Here is a 25269-nt window from a genome sequence, read left to right as displayed (position 1 = left end):
AGGAACAATGTCTGCGAATACGTTTGCCAATGTAGATGAAAATAACAAATTCCTTGAATGACACAAATTCCCAAAACTAACTCAAGAAGGAAGTGGGAAACCTAAATATCCCTAAATCGATCAAAGATACGGAACAGAAAACTCCAGGCCCACGTGACTTAACTAGGGAACGCTATGAAATATTTAAAGGAGAAATATCACCAATCCTATACAAATTCTTTCAGAAAGCAGAGGAGGGGAAACACTTCTCAAATCATTTTCCGAGGCCAGTCTTACAAAACACCAAAGCCATATGATGATATTGCAAGAAAAGAGAACCGCAGGCTAATATCCTTCATTAAGCTAAGCACAAAATATGAAATGTTATCAAATTTAATCCGGCGACATATACAGCCTTATGACCAAACGAGATCTATCCCAAGAATGAAAGATTGGTTATGCATTAAAAAACCCATCAACCAGTGTTATCCATCATATTAAGTACAAAACAGGAGAAAAGCCATACGATCATTTCTCAAGATGCCGAAAAAGCATTTGACAGCGTTCAACCACCGCTATGATAAAAACTGTCGGAAAACTAGGACTACAAACAGACTTTCTTAATCCGATCAAGGTCATCTACAAAACTCCTACAGCTAACATGATAATGCAGGAAAATCGAATCCTTCCACTGGGGGTGGGGGAAGGCTGCTGGCCTGGGATTTGGCGGGCTGCCCAGAGGCCTATCCGGCCAGGGGGTGGAGATCAAGGGGCCCGGATTGAAGTATCTGCCTCCTCCTCGGGCAGTGGCCCGGATCCAGTCACCTCCTGTGGCACCAGCGGTTCCCTGGCATATGCACCCCACGCCCAGGCAGTGCTGCCCCAGCCCCGCCATCACCCCCGGCTGTACCTTGCTTGTTGACTATACCCCCTCCCAGACACAGAAGTAGACCAGCGCCCAGAAGGTCAGCAGACACAGGGTCACCTCCCGGTTGAGGGCCCCTGGCACCTCGAGCCCCAAGACTTGGTTCCTGGGGAGGGAAAGCCCATGAGAGTTGTGTCAGCAGAGGGCCAAGAGACTGGGGGTGTCTTGGGGAACACTGCCCTTCCTGCAGCCCTTTAATCCAGCCAGTACCACCGGTGCTTCTGGGATGCCAGGTGTAAGTCCCCAGCCTGGAGTCCCTGCAGTCTGTGTGCCCGGACCCCCAGGCGGCCCAGCCCCACGCCGTCCCCAGTGAGTCCCACAGAAGTCCCCGCTTCCCTCCCCAGGCGGGCAGGCACAGCCCCCTCTACACCCCTAGTCTCAGGACTCCAGAGCCGGGTCGCCCCACTCCCATGTGAAGGCACCTGTGCAAGCACACACACACGGAGACACCCATGTGCATTAATCTGACCCGTGCTCTTTCACACACACATGCACACTCACACGCCCGCGTGCATGCACCTGACCACATGCTCTCCTGCCCACATACATGCCCACGTGCAGACACCTGCAAAAACAGACACACGCACACGCCTATGCGTGTGAACCTGTGCACGTGCTCTCTCTCAGAAACACACCCATGCACACGCCCATGGGCATGCACCTGCCCATGCACTCACGCACACAGATACATTTGCACTGACGTGACCTACGTGTGGGACACCAGAGGGATAGACCGGCCCTGACCCAGGGGTGCCCGACTCCCTTCCGGAAGTCAATAACAAGGACCTGCGCTCAGCAGGATGGTCACCTGTGAGCGTGGCCAGGTTGGTAGCACTGCAGTCTTGGAGGTGCACAGGGACCAGGACTCACTGGGGTTTGCAGGCTTGGACGGGAAACAGGCACGTGCCCTGAGGAGTGGGGTGGGGTCTGTTTGAGCATGCGCACTGAGGAGCTGCGGACACAATAAAGGGTGGAGTGCTACCCAGCGGCTTCCTGGCTAAGCCGTTTACCAGGTTTCCAGGCCTGAGGCAGGGCTGACTTAGACGGCCCAGACCACGTGGGTGTGTCTCTGCAGGCTCATTGGGGTGACACATCGGGTGAACGCTTGAAGCTTCTGCAGGGAGCGCCTATTGCCGGAGAGCCTGCAGCCACTGTGGGAGCCAACTGTTGGTGGGAACCTATCGGGAGGCAGGACCAGGGTGTGTTTGTGCAGGCGCTCTGCCGATGCTGAGTTGCATGTCGCACTACGGGGATCAGTTCTATAGGGAGGGTTCAGTCTTTCCCAACGCGGAGTGAGGGGGAGAGGGGTTCAAGATGGAGTCCGAGGCACATGGTGGAGGAGCCACGAGGGCAGCCGATGAAGATGCAGGTGCCATGGCCTTTGTAGCGGGCACGGCACGTGTCAGCCGAGGTGTGCTGGGTGATGCTGGTGGCCGCGATGGCCCTGGTGACCCAGCTGGCCCTGGTGACGCTGTCAGTCCTACAGTCCCTGGCGACCCCGGCGACCTGAGTGATCCCAGAGGCCCCAGCGCTGCAGGAGAGTCAGGTGGTGCAGTTGGTGACATTCTGCAGATCCTGGGGTTACCTCAGACACCACAGTTGGGAAGAGACACTGCACCCAGAGCCAGAGTTCTGAGTAACTGACCAGTTCAGTTGTATCCTATTCCAGGAGCCCCAGTGGGCCGGGCGGCCATGGGGTTCCGGGTGTGGGCTAGGGGTGGTTTGGGTGGTTGCAGGCGGCGGGGCCTAAAGTGTAGGAGGAGGATACTCTGGGGGGCTGAAGGGTATGGGTCAGGGGTGGTCTGGCTGCCAGGGCACGGTGGTGAGGAAAAGCAACCTGAAGGGATCCAGAGGGTCGGGGCAGTGATATCCAAAGTGTCCAGCGGCGACCTTGTGGGAGAAGGCGGGTCTCCGTGAGCAGGGAGCTTGACGTACAGGCAAAATGAGAAATGTGGATGGTGCCTTAACCACATCTCCACCAGCATTCTCACCGTACCTTTTGCATCGCTCGCTCAGGCAAAAATCGCCCGCAACTTCCTGTCTCAAAGTACTCCGCTGTGAGCGCCAGTTCAGAAGGAGCTCAATGTTAATGGCTGCTTGTTGGTTCTGTCAGTTCTAAAGGGGGCAGGGGCCCAGGCTGGGGAGGGGGTGGTGGGCAGTGGCCAGGGCCCGTCTTGGCCCGGGAGGAGCCATAATGGAGGGTTAAGCCTAAAGGAGAAATGTGGTGCTCTGGGCTTGTCAGTGTGCGGGGACAGAGGAAGGACATGCTCCACTTCCTCCTTCTTGTCGGGAGCTTGAATTTCATCTTCCCTCCTTATTTTAGCCAATTGAGTGCTGAAGACCATGCCCTGCTCCAGACGTCCATCACCCTCTGTCTGCAGATTTCCCTGGTGATGCGGACCATGCGGCACTATGCGCCCCCCCCCGCCCTTTCTACTAAGCCTCTGCACGAAAGTCAGGGTTAAATCTAGCGCATGTGCCCTAGCCTCAAGTGTCCTTCCCGAGGGCATTGATTTCTGCTTCATCTTGTGCCTGTGCTGCTGCTGGGGGGTTCGGGGTCCACCATACTTTGTTTGGTGATTGTTAACTGCAGAAAATGAAACTGAGCTACTGTGCCCTCTCTGACTAGTTTTAGCTTCTGCACTTCTTAATACTCTATTTGTCTTCTGGTTGGAGGGGAAGTTCTGAGATGCAGATATTCAAGGAGTACAACATAAGTGAAGACAATGTAAGAAGCCGGAGAATAAGACAGTAGTTTACTGCCATTCAGTATTAATTTTGGAGTATTTTCTCATTTTATGAAGTGAAGTGAAGTGAAAGTCGCTCAGTCATGTCTGACTCTTTGCGACCCCATGGACTATACAGTCCACGGAATTTTCCAGGCCTGAATACTGGAGTGGGTAGCCTTTCCCTTCTCCAGGGGATCTTCCCAACCCAGAGATCAAACCCAGGTCTCCCACACTGCAGGCAGATTCTTTAGCAGCTGAACCACAAGGGAGGCCTGTGCCATGGCAATACTGTCTGAAAACGGACGTGATGGACGAACACATGAAAGCACTTGAAAAAACGCTTGGACCATAGGAAGTGCTAGCTATCACTACGGTCAAAGAACACAGCTATGATGTGGACTGGGCAAAAAGGGGACCAGGGTGGGTGGTGTGGCTTGGCCCCTTGCCCTCGACTCCCACCTTAGTCCAGTGAGACCCTTCTGTGGCATACGTTGGAGAAACGAAAGTCGCATTGTGGAACTAGCTTTAGGCCATGAGACGGGAAAGTCGGCATTTGTGTCTCAGTGGCGTCTCTGTGGACACTTGGCGGGCTCCATTCCACGCCATCTGAGCCGGCACTGGAGGGGCCCGTGTGCGCAGGCGCATCGGGGGCACCTGAAAGGAGCGTGGCGTTGTGACAGAGCCGAGTCCCTCCAGCCTCACACGGTCTCCATAGCAGCCCGTGGGTGGCTGGGCTGTGTGCGCAGGCGCACTTTTGGCGTCCTTGCGCAGAAGGGGAGGGACTTCGTGAGCGGCCCAGTCTCTCCGCCCCTTATTTGGCGTCTGAGGGAGACGCACAGCAGCCATGCAGGCGTCGGGTGGTGGTGCCGGTGGCGCAGAGGGCCGAGATGACCAGCATAGCTCCAGAGCACCTCCTTGCCAGAGTGGTTCAGGCAGCGCTGAAGGTGAGGATCGTCCCCGGGCCCCAGAAGGCGGGGGTGGGCCTGGCAGAGGAAGAGCGGTGATGGAAGACGCTGGAGCTCGTCCCCGGGGTGAGCGGGCACCAGGTGGCCTAGGACCCGCTGGAGATGTAGCACCCTTGGCTGTAAGGCCTAGACGTGGAGAGGCGGTGCTGTATCCCTTTCAGGGAGCCTTTCTGGGCGGGGTCAGTGGTGTGGTGGAGGGAAACATGCCGGCAGCCTGAGGAAGGGATAGAAGGGAGTACGGGGGCGATCCGGGGCAGCAGGACTGGGCAGCCTGGCAGCAAAGGAGGTTGTCAAGGCCTGAGGAGCCTGGAGGGTGGGGAAGATGGACAGAAGGGTTAGGGAGGCAGCTCAGGGTGGTCTCAGGTTGTGGTCAGGAGGATGGGCATCCTGGGGTAAAAGCAGGCCTCTGAGGTGCGAGGAAGCCCGAGATAATCAGCAAATTCTGTAATGGGTGGTGCCTTAACCGTGTCTCTCCCAGCACACTCAGAGTGCCTTTCCAGTCACCCCTGGAGGCAGACATGGCTCGCAGATCTCTGCTCCCAGATGCCCAGCGCCACCAAGGATTGGTTCTGAGGGAATTTGCAGTGAATGGCAGTGACCTGCTTGTGTCAGTTCCAGACGAGTTTGCCTTGGGAAGTGGGGGGTGGCAGGTGCTGTGGTCTGAGCTCCCTCTTAAGCGTGCTATGATGGAGACACTGAGGGGCTTGGTATAAGCAGGGGGGTTGGTACCCTGGACCTACAGGAGCAATCTTCCCTTTAACCTGATTTTCTTTTCCCTGCTTTTAGTACATGGACTGCTGAAGACCTGTGAAGACCTGGCTTTCATCCGACTTTCCATGAACCCATTCCTCGATCAGCTTTCCCTGGTGATTCGGAACATTCGGAGCCTTGGGCTCCCACCTCGCTGAGGAAAGGGGCTGAGGCCTAACCTTGTGTCCCCTGCTCGGCGGGGCATAGGGAATTCAAACTAAGAGGCATCGCCACTTTGTTATTTGAGTCTAAGTTTTTGCCTTTACTGGCCTTTGGTCTCTGTTGGTTCACTTGCTTTGTTGCCCTGCTGCTTGAGGAGTGGGGTGCTTCAGTGTTTGTTACAGCAGAAAATAAAGCTGAGTCACTTTTTGTGCCCCAGTTTCTTTTCAGCTAATGCGCTTCTGGATTTTAAAAACATTTTTTATCTTTGTTCTCGTGTTAGAGGGAAGGTACTGAAATTCAGATGTTTGAATTCCAATTACAAGGGAATTGAAAACAATTTCAGAAAATGAAAATCGAGCCCTATGTTCAGCACTAAATACTGTCAACGTTTAAGAATATTTTCTAGGTGTACTTGCACATTAAATACATAACAGCATGTGATGTAGAAGTTATCAAGTTTAGCTTTAATTTTTTTCCTGAATTTTTTTTCATTTAGTATACTAGCTTTTCCACTTTCTAAAATCTCTTCAGAAATGTGTTATTGAATAGATATAAGATGCATGATAATGTAATTATTGGGACTTCCCAGGCAGTCCGGTGGATAAGACTATGCACTTCCAGTGTAAGGGCTGCAGGTTCAGTCCCTGGCAGCAGAACTACGATCCCACATGTCGTGTGGCGTGGCCAAAAAAGTAAAATTGGGTCTTTAAATAAAAACAACAGCAACAATAATAATCTCATTATGGAACATGTAAGTTGTTTCCACGTTTTTCATTACTATGGTTAATGAATTAGTGGAATTTATAAATCTTTCCATTAACGGTTATTTCCTTAAAGTATTACTATATTCCAACAATTAGAAATGCTGACCTAACTGTTTACTTCTCTCTTGCTTTTTTAAAAAATTAATTTATCTTTTTAATTGGAGGCTAATTACTTTACAATATTACAGCGGTTACTGCCATACATTGACATGTCCAGGCTCCCCGCTGGTGTCCTCTTGGCCACAGAGCAGGGGACACACATAGGCAGTAGACCAGGTCTTTGCACACCCTAAAACTGACTGGGAGCCAGAATCAACAGAAACTGGGAGGGTGGAAAGGTGGGACAGGGATGCCCCCCACACAGGAAAGGGTCAGCCACTGCTGGTGGCTCTTCCCTTCCAGTGGGGGTGAGGGAAGTCTGCTGGGGGGGCCGAGGACTCTCCGGCCAGGGGGTGGGGCTCAGGGACCGGATTGAAGTACAACCCCTGATGCAGTCACCTCCCGTGGCACCAGTGGTCCCTGGCAGATGAACCCCACGCCCAGGCAGTGCTGCCCCAGCCCCGTGGTCTCCCCCGGCTGTACCTTGCCTGTTGACTTGACCCCCTTCTAGACACAGAAGTGGACCAGCAGGCCAGTAGACACAGGGTCACATTCCAGTTGAGGTCCCCCGGTACCTCCGGCCCTCTGGATAGCCTCAAGACATTGTTCTTGGGGAAGGGAAAGCCATGAGAGTTGTGCCAGCAGGAGAGGGCAAGAGACTGGGGGTGTCCTAGGGGGTATTGCCCTTCCCTCGGCCCTTGAGTCCAGCCGGTCCCACCGGTGCTTCTGGGGGTCCTGATGTAAGTCCCCAGCCTGGAGTCCCTGCAGTCTGTGTGCCTGGAGCCCCAGGCGGCCCAGCCCCACGCCATCCCCAGTGAGTCTGACAGCAGTCCCCCCCCCCCCGCTTCCCTCCCCAGGTGGGCGGGCACAGTATGCTCCGCATCCCTCGTATCATGCCTCCAGGGCCGGGTCACCCCACTCCCATGTGAAGGCACCTTGAAAGCACGCACACAGAGACATATGCCCACGTGAATGCATCCCAACCGTGGCCTCTTTGAAGCACACACACACACACACACACACACCCATGTGCACGCCCCTGACCACACGCTCTCTCGTGACCACACATACATGCCCACGCACAAGCACCTCCACACACAGACACACTCACATGCTTATGTCATGAATCTGTGCATATGCTCTCTCTCTGAAACACACCCACGCACACACCTGATGGGCACGCACCTGTGTAAGGGCACTCTCTCGGGCACACACACAGATAAGCACATTCACACGCCTATGTGCATAAATCTGTGCACACGCTCTCTCTTACAAGCACACCCATACACACGCCCATGGGCATGCACCCGCTCATGCGATCATGCACACAGACACACATACAGACATGTGAGCTATGTGCGAGACACCAGAGAGACAGACGAGCGCTGACCCAGGGGTGCCCAACTCCCTTCTGGGAGTCAAGGAAAAGGACCTGCGCTCAGCAGGATGGTCACCTGTGAGCGACGCCAAGCTGTCAGCAGCACAGACTTGAAGGTGCACAGGGACCAGGGCTCACTTGGGGTTTGCAGGCTTGGCGTGGAAACAGTCACGCGCCTTGAGGAGGGCGGCAGCGTCTGTTTGAGCATCGCGCACTGAGGCGCTGCCCCCACACCGAAGGGTGGAGCGCCGCCTAGAGGCCTCACGGCTGAACCGTTTACCAGGTTTCCCGGCCGGAGGCAGGGCTGACTTAAGAGAGCCCAGACCTCGTGGGTATGGGTCTGCGCATGCGCGTTGGGGCTACGTGGTGCGTGAATGCGCGAAGCTTCAGCAGGGCACCCGTTGTCGGTGGGAACCAATCGTGAGGCAGGACCAGGGTGGGTTTGCGCGGGCGCTCTGCTGAGTTGCAGGTCTCACTCCGGGACTGGTATTTGTAGGGACTGTTCAGTCTTTCCCGCCGCGGAGGTGGGGGAGAGGGTTCAAGATGGAGTCCGAGGCACACGGTGGAGGAGCCACAAGGGCAGCCGATGAAGACGCAGTCGCCGTGGCCTCTGCAGCGGGCACGGCAGGTGGTGGCCAAGGCGTGCAGGGTGGTGCTGGTGGCCACGATTGCCCTGGCGACCCAGCTGTCCCTGGTGACGCCGTCAGTCGAGGAGTCCCTGGCGGCTCTGGTGACCAGGCTAATCCCAGAGGCCCCAGCGCTGCAGGAGAGTCGGGTGGTGCAGCCGGTGCCATGCCACAGATCGCGGGGGCACCGCAGGCGCCAGGGCCGGGTGGAGACGCTGCACCCGGAGCCAGAGTTCCGATTAACCGAGCCCTCCAGTGGTATCCTATGCTGGGAGCCCCGGTGGGCTGGGCGGCCGCAGGGGTCGGGGTGTGCGCTAGGGGTAGTTTGGGGGGTTGCAGGTGGTGGGGCCTAAAGCGTGGGAGGAGGGTACTCTGCGGGGCTGGAGGGTATGGGTCAGGGGTGGTCTGGCTGCCAGGGGATGGTGGTGACGGAAAGAAACCTGAAGGGATCCAGAGGGTCGGGCAGTGATAGCCAGGGTATCTGGCGGCGGCCTTGTGGGAGAAGGCGAGTCTCCACGAGCAGGGAGCCTGACGTGCAAGCCACGTGAGTCATGTGGATGGTGCCTTAACCATATCTCCACCAGCAGCCTCAGTGTGCTTTTCGCATCGCACGCACAGGCGGACATCGCCCGCCACTTCCTCACTCCACGTACTCAACTGCCAGGGCCGCTTCGGAGGGAGCTCGATGTTAACGGCTGCATGTTGGTTCTGTAAGTTCTAAAGGGGGCCGGGGCTGGGGAGGGAGTGGAGGACGGTGGCCAGTCTCGGCCCAGGAGGAGCCATAATGGAGGGTTAAGCCTAGAGGAGAAGTGTGGTGCTCTGGGCTCTGTCGGTGTGCGGGGACAGAGGGAGGACATGCTTCTCTTCCTCCTCCTTGGCAGGAGCTTGAATTTCATTTTCCCTCCCTTTTAGCCGATTGACTGCTGAAGACCCTGTCCTGCTCCACAGGTCCATCGACTTCTGTGCGGGGCAGCTTTCCATGGTGATGCAGTCCTTGCAGCGCTTTGTGCCCCGTCCTCGTGCTAAGCCTCAGCAGAGAAGACGGGCTTAAACCTAGCCTATGTGCCCTAGCCTCAAGTGTCCTTCCCCAGGGCATTGCTTTCTGAATTACTTTGATGGGGCTTCATCTTGTGCCTGTGCTGCTGCTTGGGGGCTCAGGGTCCACATCGTTTGTTTGGTGATTGTTAACTGCAGAAAGTAAAACTGAGCTACTGTGCTGCCTCTGACTTTATTTTTAGAGGGTTCGCTTCCTAATACTGCATTTGTCTTTTAGTTGGAGGAGAGGTTCTGAGATCCAGGTATTCAAGGAGTACAACATAATGGAAGCCAATGTAAGAAGTGGGAGAATAAGAAAGTTGTGTACTGCCATTCGGTATTGATTTTGGAATATTTTGTCAGTTTTACAGTTACATTTATATATAAAACACCAGAATGTTGTTGTTGTTGTTGTTGAGTCTTTTGTGTCCAGGTGAGTCTTTGCGATCCCATGGACTGTAGCACACCAGGCTCTGTGTCCCCGCTGTCTCCTGGAATTGGCTCAAATTCATGTCCTTTGAGTCGGTGGTGCTATCTAACCATCTCACCTTCTGTGCTCCCCTTCTCTTTTTGCCTTAAATCTTTCCCAGCATCACAGTCTTTTCCAGTGAGTCAGCTTTTGGCTTCTGCTGACCGAAGTGTTGTCGCTCCGGCTTCAGCACCCGTCCTTCCAATGAATATTCGGGACTGATTTCCTTTAGGATTGATTAGTTTGATCTCCTTGCAGTTCAAGGCACTCTCAAGAGTAACCTTGTATCGTGAAACCTTGCTAAAGTCACGGATTACTTGTAATAGCTCTTTTGTAGATCCCATGGAACTCCCTCTTAGACAAGCGTTTTGTAGGCACATACATGCACATTTATTTCTTCCTTTCCAATTAATGGATTTTAACTGATTTCTGTTAAAATGAGATCTGCCATCACTTTGGCCACCTGATATGAAGATCCAACTCACTGGCAAAGACTCTGATGCTGGGAAATATTGAAGGCAGGAGGAGAAGGGAATGACAGAAGATGAGATGGTTGGATGGCATCACGACACCAGACGTGAGTTTGAGCAAGTTCTGGGAGATGGTGAAGGACAGGGAAGCCTGGCCTGCCGCAGTTCATGGAGTTGAAAATAGACACGACTGAGCAACTGAACACCACCACGCTGATCTCTGTTATAACGGATTTGATTTTCCTGCTTCTTTGCCTCCTGGTAATTTTAGATTGGATGCCAAGCAGTATCAAATTTCCCTTGCATGCTTAATATTTTTCTATGCCTAAACTTTTCTTGAGCTGTATTCTGGAATCCTGTTAAGTTGCTTGGAAACAGTTTGATCCTTTTTGGATCTTACTTATTAAGATTGACTCTGTAGGACCAGAGCGGATCTCGGTGTAGGAGGAACTTAATTAACTGAAATCTTCAATGGCCGAGAAGGCTATAGCTGGAAACAGGGACTCTTTTTAAAAATTTTATTTATGAATTTTTTTTTCTTTTTTTTTTTGGCTGTGCTGCGTCTTGTTAACTGTGTGTAGGTTTTCTGTACTTGCAGCCAGCAGAGGCTACTCTCTAACTGCTGTGCTCAGGCTTCTCATTGCAGAGGTTTCCCTTGTCGAGGAGCACAGACTTTAGACAGTGGTGCGCTCAGTTGTTGCGGCACACGAGCTTAGCTGCCCCAGGCATGTGGGCTATTCCTGGCCCAGGGACTGAACCCATGTGCCCTGGATTGGCAGGCAGAATCTTGACCACTGGACCACCTGGGAAGCCAAACAAGAACCCTTAAGTGGTAGTAAAATCCACCTGGACAGTTGATTGGCACTTTATATTACAAGGAGAAGGACCATCCCTTTCCAGACAGGGCACCCAGAATTGACCCAGAAGTGGGCCATATGGTGGATACAGCAAAGCCTGTGCCATCCGCAGTACTTTTTAAGAGCTGTATAATATTGTATGTTATAATTGTATATTATTGTATATTTAAGAGCTGTATAAAATTGGAGAAGAAAACGGCAACCCACTCCAGTCTTCGTGCCTGGAAAATCCCATGGACAGAGGAGCCTGCTGGGCTACAGTCCATGGGGTCGCAAAGAGTCGGACACGACTGAGTGACTGAGCGTGGACACACTGTTAGATTAAGAAATATTCGTTCCCAGTCTCGTTCCTTTAAACACTGGAAATTGATTATGAATTTGATGCAAAGTCTATACCGCTGTCGAGGACATGGATGGGTTTTGTAATTCAGTGTCCCTTTTCCTTCTCTTGGCACCGGTACGCTGTCACTCTGGAAAACTGCCCCTTTCCTTTTCTCTAGGCCATTGTGACTGTGATAGAGCTGACTTCACATTTGATTCCACGGGTGGGCATGTGGCTCAGGCCTGGCCATTGGAGGACCACATTCCTCCTGCTGTGGTGATATCATCCAACCAGTGACACTTTGATTCTCTAGGGGAGGCAGGCTGGCAAAGGACAGAGGGGGAGTTGGAGCAAGAAGGCAAATCTCCGGGACAAAATGCTGGGCCCAGCCATGCCTGAAGACAGAAACTACCTCTGTATCTGGTAGTTACCCAGACCCAGAAGCTCTCCCTTTGGCTTAAAAACTAAAGTGGCAATTTTGGTCGTTTTCGTTCCACTCATTTTTCACTTGCAATAGCAAGGCTGGACCCTTCGTGAATTGAAGGATCATACTTTTCTTTCTTACGTAACTAATGCGGTCTGAAGACTTGGCCCTTATTTATTACTTCAAGGTAGAAACAGGCCTCTTTTCTTGTTAAGCGATTAGCTGCTTGCTCATCAACTCATATCATGGTTGAAAAAGAGACAAGTCAAAGGAGGAGAGGGACACTGCAAGGGGCAGCTGGTGGAAGGGCATAAGGAGAAGGACCATCCCTTTCCAGACAGGGCACCCAGAATTGACCCAGAAGTGGGCCATATGGTGGATACAGCAAAGCCTGTGCCATCCGCAGTACTTGTAAGAGCTGTCTAATATCCCTCAGAATGTGTAATCCATAGTTATTTTCACCAGTCTCTTGTAACTAGGCCTTTAGGCTGTTTGCAGTTTTTCAGTATTACAAACAATGCTGAAATGGACATCCTGGTACATTTGCTTTTGTGTAACATATTATGTGGACAAGGAAATGGCAAACCACGCCAGTATTCTTGCCTGAGAAATCCCATGGGCAGAGGAGCCTGCTGGGCTACGGTCTGTGGAGTTGCAAGAGTCGGACATGACTGAGTGACCAGACCACTACCACCAGCTCACTATGTACAATAATTCTGAGCTAAAACGGAGGGTTGTTGGGTGAAAAAGTAATCTCTTTTTGAAATGTTTTACACATATTCCCAAATATGTTTTATACATATCCCCATGCCCTCCAAAACGGTTGCATCGATTTGACTCGAACCAGTTGGGTATGAAAGTGTCCACTTTTGTCCTGCCTACCCTGAATTTGTCAGCTTGTTGTTTAGTCGCTAAACTGTGCCCAACTCTTTTGCAACCCAATGAACTGTAGCCCACCAGGCTCCTCTGTCTGTGTCCGTGGGGTTTTCCAGGCAAGCATACTGGAGTGGGTTGCCATTTCCTTCTTCAGGGGATCTTCCCGAACCAAGGACTGAACTCACATCTACTGCTTGGCAGGCAGATTATTTTACCACTGAGCCACCTTGGAAGCCCATTTGTCCGCGTAGCATGGCATAACAGAATAATAATAAAATACCACAGACCAGGTGGTTTAAGGGCTTCCCTGGTAGCTCAGCTGGCAAAGAATCCACTGGCAATGCAGGAGACCCCAGTTACACTCCTGGGTTGGGAAGATCCCCTGGAGAAGGGATAGGCTAGCCACTCCAGTATTCTTGGGCTTCCCTAGTGGCTCAGAAGGTCAAGAATCCGCCTGCAATGCAGGAGACCGGGGTTCGATCCCTGGGTTGGAGAGATCCCCTGAAGGAGGGCATGGGAACCCCCCTCCAGTATTCTGGCCTGGACAATACCTGTGGACAGAGGAACCCGGCAGGCCACGGTCCACGGGGTCGCGCAGCGACGGACAGGATTGTGCAAGCAACCACAGCACATTAGGAACAATGTCTGCGAATACGTTTGCCAATGTAGATGAAAATAACAAATTCCTTGAATGACACAAATTCCCAAAACTAACTCAAGAAGGAAGTGGGAAACCTAAATATCCCTAAATCGATCAAAGATACGGAACAGAAAACTCCAGGCCCACGTGACTTAACTAGGGAACGCTATGAAATATTTAAAGGAGAAATATCACCAATCCTATACAAATTCTTTCAGAAAGCAGAGGAGGGGAAACACTTCTCAAATCATTTTCCGAGGCCAGTCTTACAAAACACCAAAGCCATATGATGATATTGCAAGAAAAGAGAACCGCAGGCTAATATCCTTCATTAAGCTAAGCACAAAATATGAAATGTTATCAAATTTAATCCGGCGACATATACAGCCTTATGACCAAACGAGATCTATCCCAAGAATGAAAGATTGGTTATGCATTAAAAAACCCATCAACCAGTGTTATCCATCATATTAAGTACAAAACAGGAGAAAAGCCATACGATCATTTCTCAAGATGCCGAAAAAGCATTTGACAGCGTTCAACCACCGCTATGATAAAAACTGTCGGAAAACTAGGACTACAAACAGACTTTCTTAATCCGATCAAGGTCATCTACAAAACTCCTACAGCTAACATGATAATGCAGGAAAATCGAATCCTTCCACTGGGGGTGGGGGAAGGCTGCTGGCCTGGGATTTGGCGGGCTGCCCAGAGGCCTATCCGGCCAGGGGGTGGAGATCAAGGGGCCCGGATTGAAGTATCTGCCTCCTCCTCGGGCAGTGGCCCGGATCCAGTCACCTCCTGTGGCACCAGCGGTTCCCTGGCATATGCACCCCACGCCCAGGCAGTGCTGCCCCAGCCCCGCCATCACCCCCGGCTGTACCTTGCTTGTTGACTATACCCCCTCCCAGACACAGAAGTAGACCAGCGCCCAGAAGGTCAGCAGACACAGGGTCACCTCCCGGTTGAGGGCCCCTGGCACCTCGAGCCCCAAGACTTGGTTCCTGGGGAGGGAAAGCCCATGAGAGTTGTGTCAGCAGAGGGCCAAGAGACTGGGGGTGTCTTGGGGAACACTGCCCTTCCTGCAGCCCTTTAATCCAGCCAGTACCACCGGTGCTTCTGGGATGCCAGGTGTAAGTCCCCAGCCTGGAGTCCCTGCAGTCTGTGTGCCCGGACCCCCAGGCGGCCCAGCCCCACGCCGTCCCCAGTGAGTCCCACAGAAGTCCCCGCTTCCCTCCCCAGGCGGGCAGGCACAGCCCCCTCTACACCCCTAGTCTCAGGACTCCAGAGCCGGGTCGCCCCACTCCCATGTGAAGGCACCTGTGCAAGCACACACACACGGAGACACCCATGTGCATTAATCTGACCCGTGCTCTTTCACACACACATGCACACTCACACGCCCGCGTGCATGCACCTGACCACATGCTCTCCTGCCCACATACATGCCCACGTGCAGACACCTGCAAAAACAGACACACGCACACGCCTATGCGTGTGAACCTGTGCACGTGCTCTCTCTCAGAAACACACCCATGCACACGCCCATGGGCATGCACCTGCCCATGCACTCACGCACACAGATACATTTGCACTGACGTGACCTACGTGTGGGACACCAGAGGGATAGACCGGCCCTGACCCAGGGGTGCCCGACTCCCTTCCGGAAGTCAATAACAAGGACCTGCGCTCAGCAGGATGGTCACCTGTGAGCGTGGCCAGGTTGGTAGCACTGCAGTCTTGGAGGTGCACAGGGACCAGGACTCACTGGGGTTTGCAGGCTTGGACGGGAAACAGGCACGTGCCCTGAGGAGTGGGGTGGGGTCTGTTTGAGCATGCGCACTGAGGAGCTGCGGACACAATAAAGGGTGGAGTGCTACCCAGCGGCTTCCTGGCTAAGCCGTTTACCAGGTTTCCAGGCCTGAGGCAGGGCTGACTTAGACGGCCCAGACCACGTGGGTGTGTCTGTGCAGGCTCATTGGGGTGACACATCGGGTGAACGCTTGAAGCTTCTGCAGGGAGCGCCTATTGCCGGAGAGCCTGCAGCCACTGTGGGAGCCAACTGTTGGTGGGAACCTATCGGGAGGCAGGACCAGGGTGTGTTTGTGCAGGCGCTCTGCCGATGCTGAGTTGCATGTCGCACTACGGGGATCAGTTCTATAGGGAGGGTTCAGTCTTTCCCAACGCGGAGTGAGGGGGAGAGGGGTTCAAGATGGAGTCCGAGGCACATGGTGGAGGAGCCACGAGGGCAGCCGATGAAGATGCAGGTGCCATGGCCTTTGTAGCGGGCACGGCACGTGTCAGCCGAGGTGTGCTGGGTGATGCTGGTGGCCGCGATGGCCCTGGTGACCCAGCTGGCCCTGGTGACACTGTCAGTCCTACAGTCCCTGGCGACCCCGGCGACCTGAGTGATCCCAGAGGCCCCAGCGCTGCAGGAGAGTCAGGTGGTGCAGTTGGTGACATTCTGCAGATCCTGGGGTTACCTCAGACACCACAGTTGGGAAGAGACACTGCACCCAGAGCCAGAGTTCTGAGTAACTGACCAGTTCAGTTGTATCCTATTCCAGGAGCCCCAGTGGGCCGGGCGGCCATGGGGTTCCGGGTGTGGGCTAGGGGTGGTTTGGGTGGTTGCAGGCGGCGGGGCCTAAAGTGTAGGAGGAGGATACTCTGGGGGGCTGAAGGGTATGGGTCAGGGGTGGTCTGGCTGCCAGGGCACGGTGGTGAGGAAAAGCAACCTGAAGGGATCCAGAGGGTCGGGGCAGTGATATCCAAAGTGTCCAGCGGCGACCTTGTGGGAGAAGGCGGGTCTCCGTGAGCAGGGAGCTTGACGTACAGGCAAAATGAGAAATGTGGATGGTGCCTTAACCACATCTCCACCAGCATTCTCACCGTACCTTTTGCATCGCTCGCTCAGGCAAAAATCGCCCGCAACTTCCTGTCTCAAAGTACTCCGCTGTGAGCGCCAGTTCAGAAGGAGCTCAATGTTAATGGCTGCTTGTTGGTTCTGTCAGTTCTAAAGGGGGCAGGGGCCCAGGCTGGGGAGGGGGTGGTGGGCAGTGGCCAGGGCCCGTCTTGGCCCGGGAGGAGCCATAATGGAGGGTTAAGCCTAAAGGAGAAATGTGGTGCTCTGGGCTTGTCAGTGTGCGGGGACAGAGGAAGGACATGCTCCACTTCCTCCTTCTTGTCGGGAGCTTGAATTTCATCTTCCCTCCTTATTTTAGCCAATTGAGTGCTGAAGACCATGCCCTGCTCCAGACGTCCATCACCCTCTGTCTGCAGATTTCCCTGGTGATGCGGACCATGCGGCACTATGCGCCCCCCCCCGCCCTTTCTACTAAGCCTCTGCACGAAAGTCAGGGTTAAATCTAGCGCATGTGCCCTAGCCTCAAGTGTCCTTCCCGAGGGCATTGATTTCTGCTTCATCTTGTGCCTGTGCTGCTGCTGGGGGGTTCGGGGTCCACCATACTTTGTTTGGTGATTGTTAACTGCAGAAAATGAAACTGAGCTACTGTGCCCTCTCTGACTAGTTTTAGCTTCTGCACTTCTTAATACTCTATTTGTCTTCTGGTTGGAGGGGAAGTTCTGAGATGCAGATATTCAAGGAGTACAACATAAGTGAAGACAATGTAAGAAGCCGGAGAATAAGACAGTAGTTTACTGCCATTCAGTATTAATTTTGGAGTATTTTCTCATTTTATGAAGTGAAGTGAAGTGAAAGTCGCTCAGTCATGTCTGACTCTTTGCGACCCCATGGACTATACAGTCCACGGAATTTTCCAGGCCTGAATACTGGAGTGGGTAGCCTTTCCCTTCTCCAGGGGATCTTCCCAACCCAGAGATCAAACCCAGGTCTCCCACACTGCAGGCAGATTCTTTAGCAGCTGAACCACAAGGGAGGCCTGTGCCATGGCAATACTGTCTGAAAACGGACGTGATGGACGAACACATGAAAGCACTTGAAAAAACGCTTGGACCATAGGAAGTGCTAGCTATCACTACGGTCAAAGAACACAGCTATGATGTGGACTGGGCAAAAAGGGGACCAGGGTGGGTGGTGTGGCTTGGCCCCTTGCCCTCGACTCCCACCTTAGTCCAGTGAGACCCTTCTGTGGCATACGTTGGAGAAACGAAAGTCGCATTGTGGAACTAGCTTTAGGCCATGAGACGGGAAAGTCGGCATTTGTGTCTCAGTGGCATCTCTGTGCACACTTGGCGGGCTCCATTCCACGCCATCTGAGCCGGCACTGGAGGGGCCCGTGTGCGCAGGCGCATCGGGGGCACCTGAAAGGAGCGTGGCGTTGTGACAGAGCCGAGTCCCTCCAGCCTCACACGGTCTCCATAGCAGCCCGTGGGTGGCTGGGCTGTGTGCGCAGGCGCACTTTTGGCGTCCTTGCGCAGAAGGGGAGGGACTTCGTGAGCGGCCCAGTCTCTCCGCCCCTTATTTGGCGTCTGAGGGAGACGCACAGCAGCCATGCAGGCGTCGGGTGGTGGTGCCGGTGGCGCAGAGGGCCGAGATGACCAGCATAGCTCCAGAGCACCTCCTTGCCAGAGTGGTTCAGGCAGCGCTGAAGGTGAGGATCGTCCCCGGGCCCCAGAAGGCGGGGGTGGGCCTGGCAGAGGAAGAGCGGTGATGGAAGACGCTGGAGCTCGTCCCCGGGGTGAGCGGGCACCAGGTGGCCTAGGACCCGCTGGAGATGTAGCACCCTTGGCTGTAAGGCCTAGACGTGGAGAGGCGGTGCTGTATCCTTTTCAGGGAGCCTTTCTGGGCGGGGTCAGTGGTGTGGTGGAGGGAAACATGCCGGCAGCCTGAGGAAGGGATAGAAGGGAGTACGGGGGCGATCCGGGGCAGCAGGACTGGGCAGCCTGGCAGCAAAGGAGGTTGTCAAGGCCTGAGGAGCCTGGAGGGTGGGGAAGATGGACAGAAGGGTTAGGGAGGCAGCTCAGGGTGGTCTCAGGTTGTGGTCAGGAGGATGGGCATCCTGGGGTAAAAGCAGGCCTCTGAGGTGCGAGGAAGCCCGAGATAATCAGCAAATTCTGTAATGGGTGGTGCCTTAACCGTGTCTCTCCCAGCACACTCAGAGTGCCTTTCCAGTCACCCCTGGAGGCAGACATGGCTCGCAGATCTCTGCTCCCAGATGCCCAGCGCCACCAAGGATTGGTTCTGAGGGAATTTGCAGTGAATGGCAGTGACCTGCTTGTGTCAGTTCCAGACGAGTTTGCCTTGGGAAGTGGGGGGTGGCAGGTGCTGTGGTCTGAGCTCCCTCTTAAGCGTGCTATGATGGAGACACTGAGGGGCTTGGTATAAGCAGGGGGGTTGGTACCCTGGACCTACAGGAGCAATCTTCCCTTTAACCTGATTTTCTTTTCCCTGCTTTTAGTACATGGACTGCTGAAGACCTGTGAAGACCTGGCTTTCATCCGACTTTCCATGAACCCATTCCTCGATCAGCTTTCCCTGGTGATTCGGAACATTCGGAGCCTTGGGCTCCCACCTCGCTGAGGAAAGGGGCTGAGGCCTAACCTTGTGTCCCCTGCTCGGCGGGGCATAGGGAATTCAAACTAAGAGGCATCGCCACTTTGTTATTTGAGTCTAAGTTTTTGCCTTTACTGGCCTTTGGTCTCTGTTGGTTCACTTGCTTTGTTGCCCTGCTGCTTGAGGAGTGGGGTGCTTCAGTGTTTGTTACAGCAGAAAATAAAGCTGAGTCACTTTTTGTGCCCCAGTTTCTTTTCAGCTAATGCGCTTCTGGATTTTAAAAACATTTTTTATCTTTGTTCTCGTGTTAGAGGGAAGGTACTGAAATTCAGATGTTTGAATTCCAATTACAAGGGAATTGAAAACAATTTCAGAAAATGAAAATCGAGCCCTATGTTCAGCACTAAATACTGTCAACGTTTAAGAATATTTTCTAGGTGTACTTGCACATTAAATACATAACAGCATGTGATGTAGAAGTTATCAAGTTTAGCTTTAATTTTTTTCCTGAATTTTTTTTCATTTAGTATACTAGCTTTTCCACTTTCTAAAATCTCTTCAGAAATGTGTTATTGAATAGATATAAGATGCATGATAATGTAATTATTGGGACTTCCCAGGCAGTCCGGTGGATAAGACTATGCACTTCCAGTGTAAGGGCTGCAGGTTCAGTCCCTGGCAGCAGAACTACGATCCCACATGTCGTGTGGCGTGGCCAAAAAAGTAAAATTGGGTCTTTAAATAAAAACAACAGCAACAATAATAATCTCATTATGGAACATGTAAGTTGTTTCCACGTTTTTCATTACTATGGTTAATGAATTAGTGGAATTTATAAATCTTTCCATTAACGGTTATTTCCTTAAAGTATTACTATATTCCAACAATTAGAAATGCTGACCTAACTGTTTACTTCTCTCTTGCTTTTTTAAAAAATTAATTTATCTTTTTAATTGGAGGCTAATTACTTTACAATATTACAGCGGTTACTGCCATACATTGACATGTCCAGGCTCCCCGCTGGTGTCCTCTTGGCCACAGAGCAGGGGACACACATAGGCAGTAGACCAGGTCTTTGCACACCCTAAAACTGACTGGGAGCCAGAATCAACAGAAACTGGGAGGGTGGAAAGGTGGGACAGGGATGCCCCCCACACAGGAAAGGGTCAGCCACTGCTGGTGGCTCTTCCCTTCCAGTGGGGGTGAGGGAAGTCTGCTGGGGGGGCCGAGGACTCTCCGGCCAGGGGGTGGGGCTCAGGGACCGGATTGAAGTACAACCCCTGATGCAGTCACCTCCCGTGGCACCAGTGGTCCCTGGCAGATGAACCCCACGCCCAGGCAGTGCTGCCCCAGCCCCGTGGTCTCCCCCGGCTGTACCTTGCCTGTTGACTTGACCCCCTTCTAGACACAGAAGTGGACCAGCAGGCCAGTAGACACAGGGTCACATTCCAGTTGAGGTCCCCCGGTACCTCCGGCCCTCTGGATAGCCTCAAGACATTGTTCTTGGGGAAGGGAAAGCCATGAGAGTTGTGCCAGCAGGAGAGGGCAAGAGACTGGGGGTGTCCTAGGGGGTATTGCCCTTCCCTCGGCCCTTGAGTCCAGCCGGTCCCACCGGTGCTTCTGGGGGTCCTGATGTAAGTCCCCAGCCTGGAGTCCCTGCAGTCTGTGTGCCTGGAGCCCCAGGCGGCCCAGCCCCACGCCATCCCCAGTGAGTCTGACAGCAGTCCCCCCCCCACCCCGCTTCCCTCCCCAGGTGGGCGGGCACAGTATGCTCCGCATCCCTCGTATCATGCCTCCAGGGCCGGGTCACCCCACTCCCATGTGAAGGCACCTTGAAAGCACGCACACAGAGACATATGCCCACGTGAATGCATCCCAACCGTGGCCTCTTTGAAGCACACACACACACACACACACACCCATGTGCACGCCCCTGACCACACGCTCTCTCGTGACCACACATACATGCCCACGCACAAGCACCTCCACACACAGACACACTCACATGCTTATGTCATGAATCTGTGCATATGCTCTCTCTCTGAAACACACCCACGCACACACCTGATGGGCACGCACCTGTGTAAGGGCACTCTCTCGGGCACACACACAGATAAGCACATTCACACGCCTATGTGCATAAATCTGTGCACACGCTCTCTCTTACAAGCACACCCATACACACGCCCATGGGCATGCACCCGCTCATGCGATCATGCACACAGACACACATACAGACATGTGAGCTATGTGCGAGACACCAGAGAGACAGACGAGCGCTGACCCAGGGGTGCCCAACTCCCTTCTGGGAGTCAAGGAAAAGGACCTGCGCTCAGCAGGATGGTCACCTGTGAGCGACGCCAAGCTGTCAGCAGCACAGACTTGAAGGTGCACAGGGACCAGGGCTCACTTGGGGTTTGCAGGCTTGGCGTGGAAACAGTCACGCGCCTTGAGGAGGGCGGCAGCGTCTGTTTGAGCATCGCGCACTGAGGCGCTGCCCCCACACCGAAGGGTGGAGCGCCGCCTAGAGGCCTCACGGCTGAACCGTTTACCAGGTTTCCCGGCCGGAGGCAGGGCTGACTTAAGAGAGCCCAGACCTCGTGGGTATGGGTCTGCGCATGCGCGTTGGGGCTACGTGGTGCGTGAATGCGCGAAGCTTCAGCAGGGCACCCGTTGTCGGTGGGAACCAATCGTGAGGCAGGACCAGGGTGGGTTTGCGCGGGCGCTCTGCTGAGTTGCAGGTCTCACTCCGGGACTGGTATTTGTAGGGACTGTTCAGTCTTTCCCGCCGCGGAGGTGGGGGAGAGGGTTCAAGATGGAGTCCGAGGCACACGGTGGAGGAGCCACAAGGGCAGCCGATGAAGACGCAGTCGCCGTGGCCTCTGCAGCGGGCACGGCAGGTGGTGGCCAAGGCGTGCAGGGTGGTGCTGGTGGCCACGATTGCCCTGGCGACCCAGCTGTCCCTGGTGACGCCGTCAGTCGAGGAGTCCCTGGCGGCTCTGGTGACCAGGCTAATCCCAGAGGCCCCAGCGCTGCAGGAGAGTCGGGTGGTGCAGCCGGTGCCATGCCACAGATCGCGGGGGCACCGCAGGCGCCAGGGCCGGGTGGAGACGCTGCACCCGGAGCCAGAGTTCCGATTAACCGAGCCCTCCAGTGGTATCCTATGCTGGGAGCCCCGGTGGGCTGGGCGGCCGCAGGGGTCGGGGTGTGCGCTAGGGGTAGTTTGGGGGGTTGCAGGTGGCGGGGCCTAAAGCGTGGGAGGAGGGTACTCTGCGGGGCTGGAGGGTATGGGTCAGGGGTGGTCTGGCTGCCAGGGGATGGTGGTGACGGAAAGAAACCTGAAGGGATCCAGAGGGTCGGGCAGTGATAGCCAGGGTATCTGGCGGCGGCCTTGTGGGAGAAGGCGAGTCTCCACGAGCAGGGAGCCTGACGTGCAAGCCACGTGAGTCATGTGGATGGTGCCTTAACCATATCTCCACCAGCAGCCTCAATGTGCTTTTCGCATCGCACGCACAGGCGGACATCGCCCGCCACCTCCTGACTCCACGTACTCAACTGCCAGGGCCGATTCGGAGGGAGCTCAATGTTAACGGCTGCATGTTGGTTCTGTAAGTTCTAAAGGGGGCCGGGGCTGGGGAGGGAGTGGAGGACGGTGGCCAGTCTCGGCCCAGGAGGAGCCATAATGGAGGGTTAAGCCTAGAGGAGAAGTGTGGTGCTCCGGGCTCTGTCGGTGTGCGGGGACAGAGGGAGGACATGCTTCTCTTCCTCCTCCTTGGCAGGAGCTTGAATTTCATTTTCCCTCCCTTTTAGCCGATTGACTGCTGAAGACCCTGGCCTGCTCCGCAGGTCCATCGACTTCTGTGTGGGGCAGCTTTCCGTGGTGATGCAGTCCTTGCAGCACTTTGTGCCCCCTCCTCCTGCTAAGCCTCAGCAGAGAAGAGGGGCTTAAACCTAGCCTATGTGCCCTAGCCTCAAGTGTCCTTCCCCAGGGCATTGCTTTCTGAATTACTTTGATGGGGCTTCATCTTGTGCCTGTGCTGCTGCTTGGGGGCTCAGGGTCCACATCGTTTGTTTGGTGATTGTTAACTGCAGAAAGTAAAACTGAGCTACTGTGCTGCCTCTGACTTTATTTTTAGAGGGTTCGCTTCCTAATACTGCATTTGTCTTTTAGTTGGAGGAGAGGTTCTGAGATCCAGGTATTCAAGGAGTACAACATAATGGAAGACAATGTAAGAAGTGGGAGAATAAGAAAGTTGTGTACTGCCATTCGGTATTGATTTTGGAATATTTTGTCAGTTTTACAGTTACATTTATATATAAAACACCAGAATGTTGTTGTTGTTGTTGAGTCTTTTGTGTCCAGGTGAGTCTTTGCGATCCCATGGACTGTAGCACACCAGGCTCTGTGTCCCCGCTGTCTCCTGGAATTGGCTCAAATTCATGTCCTTTGAGTCGGTGGTGCTATCTAACCATCTCACCTTCTGTGCTCCCCTTCTCTTTTTGCCTTAAATCTTTCCCAGCATCACAGTCTTTTCCAGTGAGTCAGCTTTTGGCTTCTGCTGACCGAAGTGTTGTCGCTCCGGCTTCAGCACCCGTCCTTCCAATGAATATTCAGGACTGATTTCCTTTAGGATTGATTAGTTTGATCTCCTTGCAGTTCAAGGCACTCTCAAGAGTAACCTTGTATCGTGAAACCTTGCTAAAGTCACGGATTACTTGTAATAGCTCTTTTGTAGATCCCATGGAACTCCCTCTTAGACAAGCGTTTTGTAGGCACATACATGCACATTTATTTCTTCCTTTCCAATTAATGGATTTTAACTGATTTCTGTTAAAATGAGATCTGCCATCACTTTGGCCACCTGATATGAAGATCCAACTCACTGGCAAAGACTCTGATGCTGGGAAATATTGAAGGCAGGAGGAGAAGGGAATGACAGAAGATGAGATGGTTGGATGGCATCACGACACCAGACGTGAGTTTGAGCAAGTTCTGGGAGATGGTGAAGGACAGGGAAGCCTGGCCTGCCGCAGTTCATGGAGTTGAAAATAGACACGACTGAGCAACTGAACACCACCACGCTGATCTCTGTTATAACGGATTTGATTTTCCTGCTTCTTTGCCTCCTGGTAATTTTAGATTGGATGCCAAGCAGTATCAAATTTCCCTTGCATGCTTAATATTTTTCTATGCCTAAACTTTTCTTGAGCTGTATTCTGGAATCCTGTTAAGTTGCTTGGAAACAGTTTGATCCTTTTTGGATCTTACTTATTAAGATTGACTCTGTAGGACCAGAGCGGATCTCGGTGTAGGAGGAACTTAATTAACTGAAATCTTCAATGGCCGAGAAGGCTATAGCTGGAAACAGGGACTCTTTTTAAAAATTTTATTTATGAATTTTTTTTTCTTTTTTTTTTTGGCTGTGCTGCGTCTTGTTAACTGTGTGTAGGTTTTCTGTACTTGCAGCCAGCAGAGGCTACTCTCTAACTGCTGTGCTCAGGCTTCTCATTGCAGAGGTTTCCCTTGTCGAGGAGCACAGACTTTAGACAGTGGTGCGCTCAGTTGTTGCGGCACACGAGCTTAGCTGCCCCAGGCATGTGGGCTATTCCTGGCCCAGGGACTGAACCCATGTGCCCTGGATTGGCAGGCAGAATCTTGACCACTGGACCACCTGGGAAGCCAAACAAGAACCCTTAAGTGGTAGTAAAATCCACCTGGACAGTTGATTGGCACTTTATATTACAAGGAGAAGGACCATCCCTTTCCAGACAGGGCACCCAGAATTGACCCAGAAGTGGCCCATATGGTGGATACAGCAAAGCCTGTGCCATCCGCAGTACTTTTTAAGAGCTGTATAATATTGTATGTTATAATTGTATATTATTGTATATTTAAGAGCTGTATAAAATTGGAGAAGAAAACGGCAACCCACTCCAGTCTTCGTGCCTGGAAAATCCCATGGACAGAGGAGCCTGCTGGGCTACAGTCCATGGGGTCGCAAAGAGTCGGACACGACTGAGTGACTGAGCGTGGACACACTGTTAGATTAAGAAATATTCGTTCCCAGTCTCGTTCCTTTAAACACTGGAAATTGATTATGAATTTGATGCAAAGTCTATACCGCTGTCGAGGACATGGATGGGTTTTGTAATTCAGTGTCCCTTTTCCTTCTCTTGGCACCGGTACGCTGTCACTCTGGAAAACTGCCCCTTTCCTTTTCTCTAGGCCATTGTGACTGTGATAGAGCTGACTTCACATTTGATTCCACGGGTGGGCATGTGGCTCAGGCCTGGCCATTGGAGGACCACATTCCTCCTGCTGTGGT

At 53.3% G+C, this 25269-nt stretch overlaps 2 protein-coding genes and 2 long non-coding RNA genes across 6 annotated transcripts; all 4 read left to right on the top strand.

The window, feature by feature from the left end:
- The first annotated feature begins 1897 nt into the window (after nucleotides 1-1897).
- LOC145536576 (uncharacterized) lies at nucleotides 1898-5726 on the top strand. Its single transcript, XR_014075905.1, has 4 exons — nucleotides 1898-2559; nucleotides 2887-4746; nucleotides 5077-5205; nucleotides 5385-5726. It is a non-coding gene; the product is annotated as an uncharacterized LOC145536576 (long non-coding RNA).
- Nucleotides 5727-8116: 2390 nt separating this feature from the next.
- Nucleotides 8117-9813, top strand: LOC145536574 (uncharacterized). 2 transcript variants are annotated; one of them, XM_081566072.1, is made up of 3 exons: nucleotides 8117-8635; nucleotides 8962-9087; nucleotides 9326-9813. In XM_081566072.1, exons 1-3 carry the CDS (start codon nucleotides 8295-8297, stop codon nucleotides 9426-9428), a joined length of 570 nt encoding a protein of 189 aa, XP_081422198.1. In that variant the 5' UTR covers nucleotides 8117-8294; the 3' UTR covers nucleotides 9429-9813. The 2 variants fall into 2 exon arrangements, with proteins under 2 accessions (XP_081422198.1, XP_081422199.1); XM_081566073.1 differs by having other exon boundaries at nucleotides 9290-9813.
- A 5501-nt stretch (nucleotides 9814-15314) lies between these two features.
- On the top strand, nucleotides 15315-19190 carry LOC145536573 (uncharacterized). Its single transcript, XR_014075903.1, has 5 exons — nucleotides 15315-15567; nucleotides 15847-16023; nucleotides 16351-18210; nucleotides 18541-18669; nucleotides 18849-19190. It is a non-coding gene; the product is annotated as an uncharacterized LOC145536573 (long non-coding RNA).
- A 2380-nt stretch (nucleotides 19191-21570) lies between these two features.
- On the top strand, nucleotides 21571-23277 carry LOC145536572 (uncharacterized). 2 transcript variants are annotated; one of them, XM_081566071.1, is made up of 3 exons: nucleotides 21571-22099; nucleotides 22460-22551; nucleotides 22754-23277. In XM_081566071.1, the coding sequence occupies exons 1-2, from the start codon at nucleotides 21802-21804 to the stop codon at nucleotides 22531-22533; spliced, it is 372 nt and encodes a 123-aa protein (XP_081422197.1). In that variant the 5' UTR covers nucleotides 21571-21801; the 3' UTR covers nucleotides 22534-22551; nucleotides 22754-23277. The 2 variants fall into 2 exon arrangements, with proteins under 2 accessions (XP_081422197.1, XP_081422196.1); XM_081566070.1 differs by having other exon boundaries at nucleotides 22426-22551.
- Nucleotides 23278-25269: the final 1992 nt, after the last annotated feature.

Source organism: Giraffa tippelskirchi, chromosome X (assembly GCF_054371585.1).
Source record: "Giraffa tippelskirchi isolate mGirTip1 chromosome X, T2T-mGirTip1v1.2.pri, whole genome shotgun sequence".
Classification (NCBI taxonomy): domain Eukaryota; kingdom Metazoa; phylum Chordata; class Mammalia; order Artiodactyla; family Giraffidae; genus Giraffa; species Giraffa tippelskirchi.
The sequence above is the reverse complement of the archived record's forward strand: the minus strand, read 5'-3'. Positions and strand labels throughout refer to the sequence as shown.

Excerpts from the sequence above, each read along its gene's own strand:
- LOC145536574 (XM_081566072.1), top strand. The coding sequence starts at position 8,295 with ATGGAGTCCGAGGCACACGGTGGAGGAGCCACAAGGGCAGCCGATGAA. Across the intron at positions 8,636-8,961 it reads ATTAACCGAGCCCTCCAGTG|CAGCCTCAGTGTGCTTTTCG; the intron begins GTATCCTATGCT and ends TATCTCCACCAG. Across the intron at positions 9,088-9,325 it reads AACGGCTGCATGTTGGTTCT|GTCCATCGACTTCTGTGCGG; the intron begins GTAAGTTCTAAA and ends CCTGCTCCACAG.
- LOC145536572 (XM_081566070.1), top strand. The coding sequence starts at position 21,759 with ATGGAGTCCGAGGCACACGGTGGAGGAGCCACAAGGGCAGCCGATGAA. Across the intron at positions 22,100-22,425 it reads ATTAACCGAGCCCTCCAGTG|CAGCCTCAATGTGCTTTTCG; the intron begins GTATCCTATGCT and ends TATCTCCACCAG. Across the intron at positions 22,552-22,753 it reads AACGGCTGCATGTTGGTTCT|CCGATTGACTGCTGAAGACC; the intron begins GTAAGTTCTAAA and ends CCTCCCTTTTAG.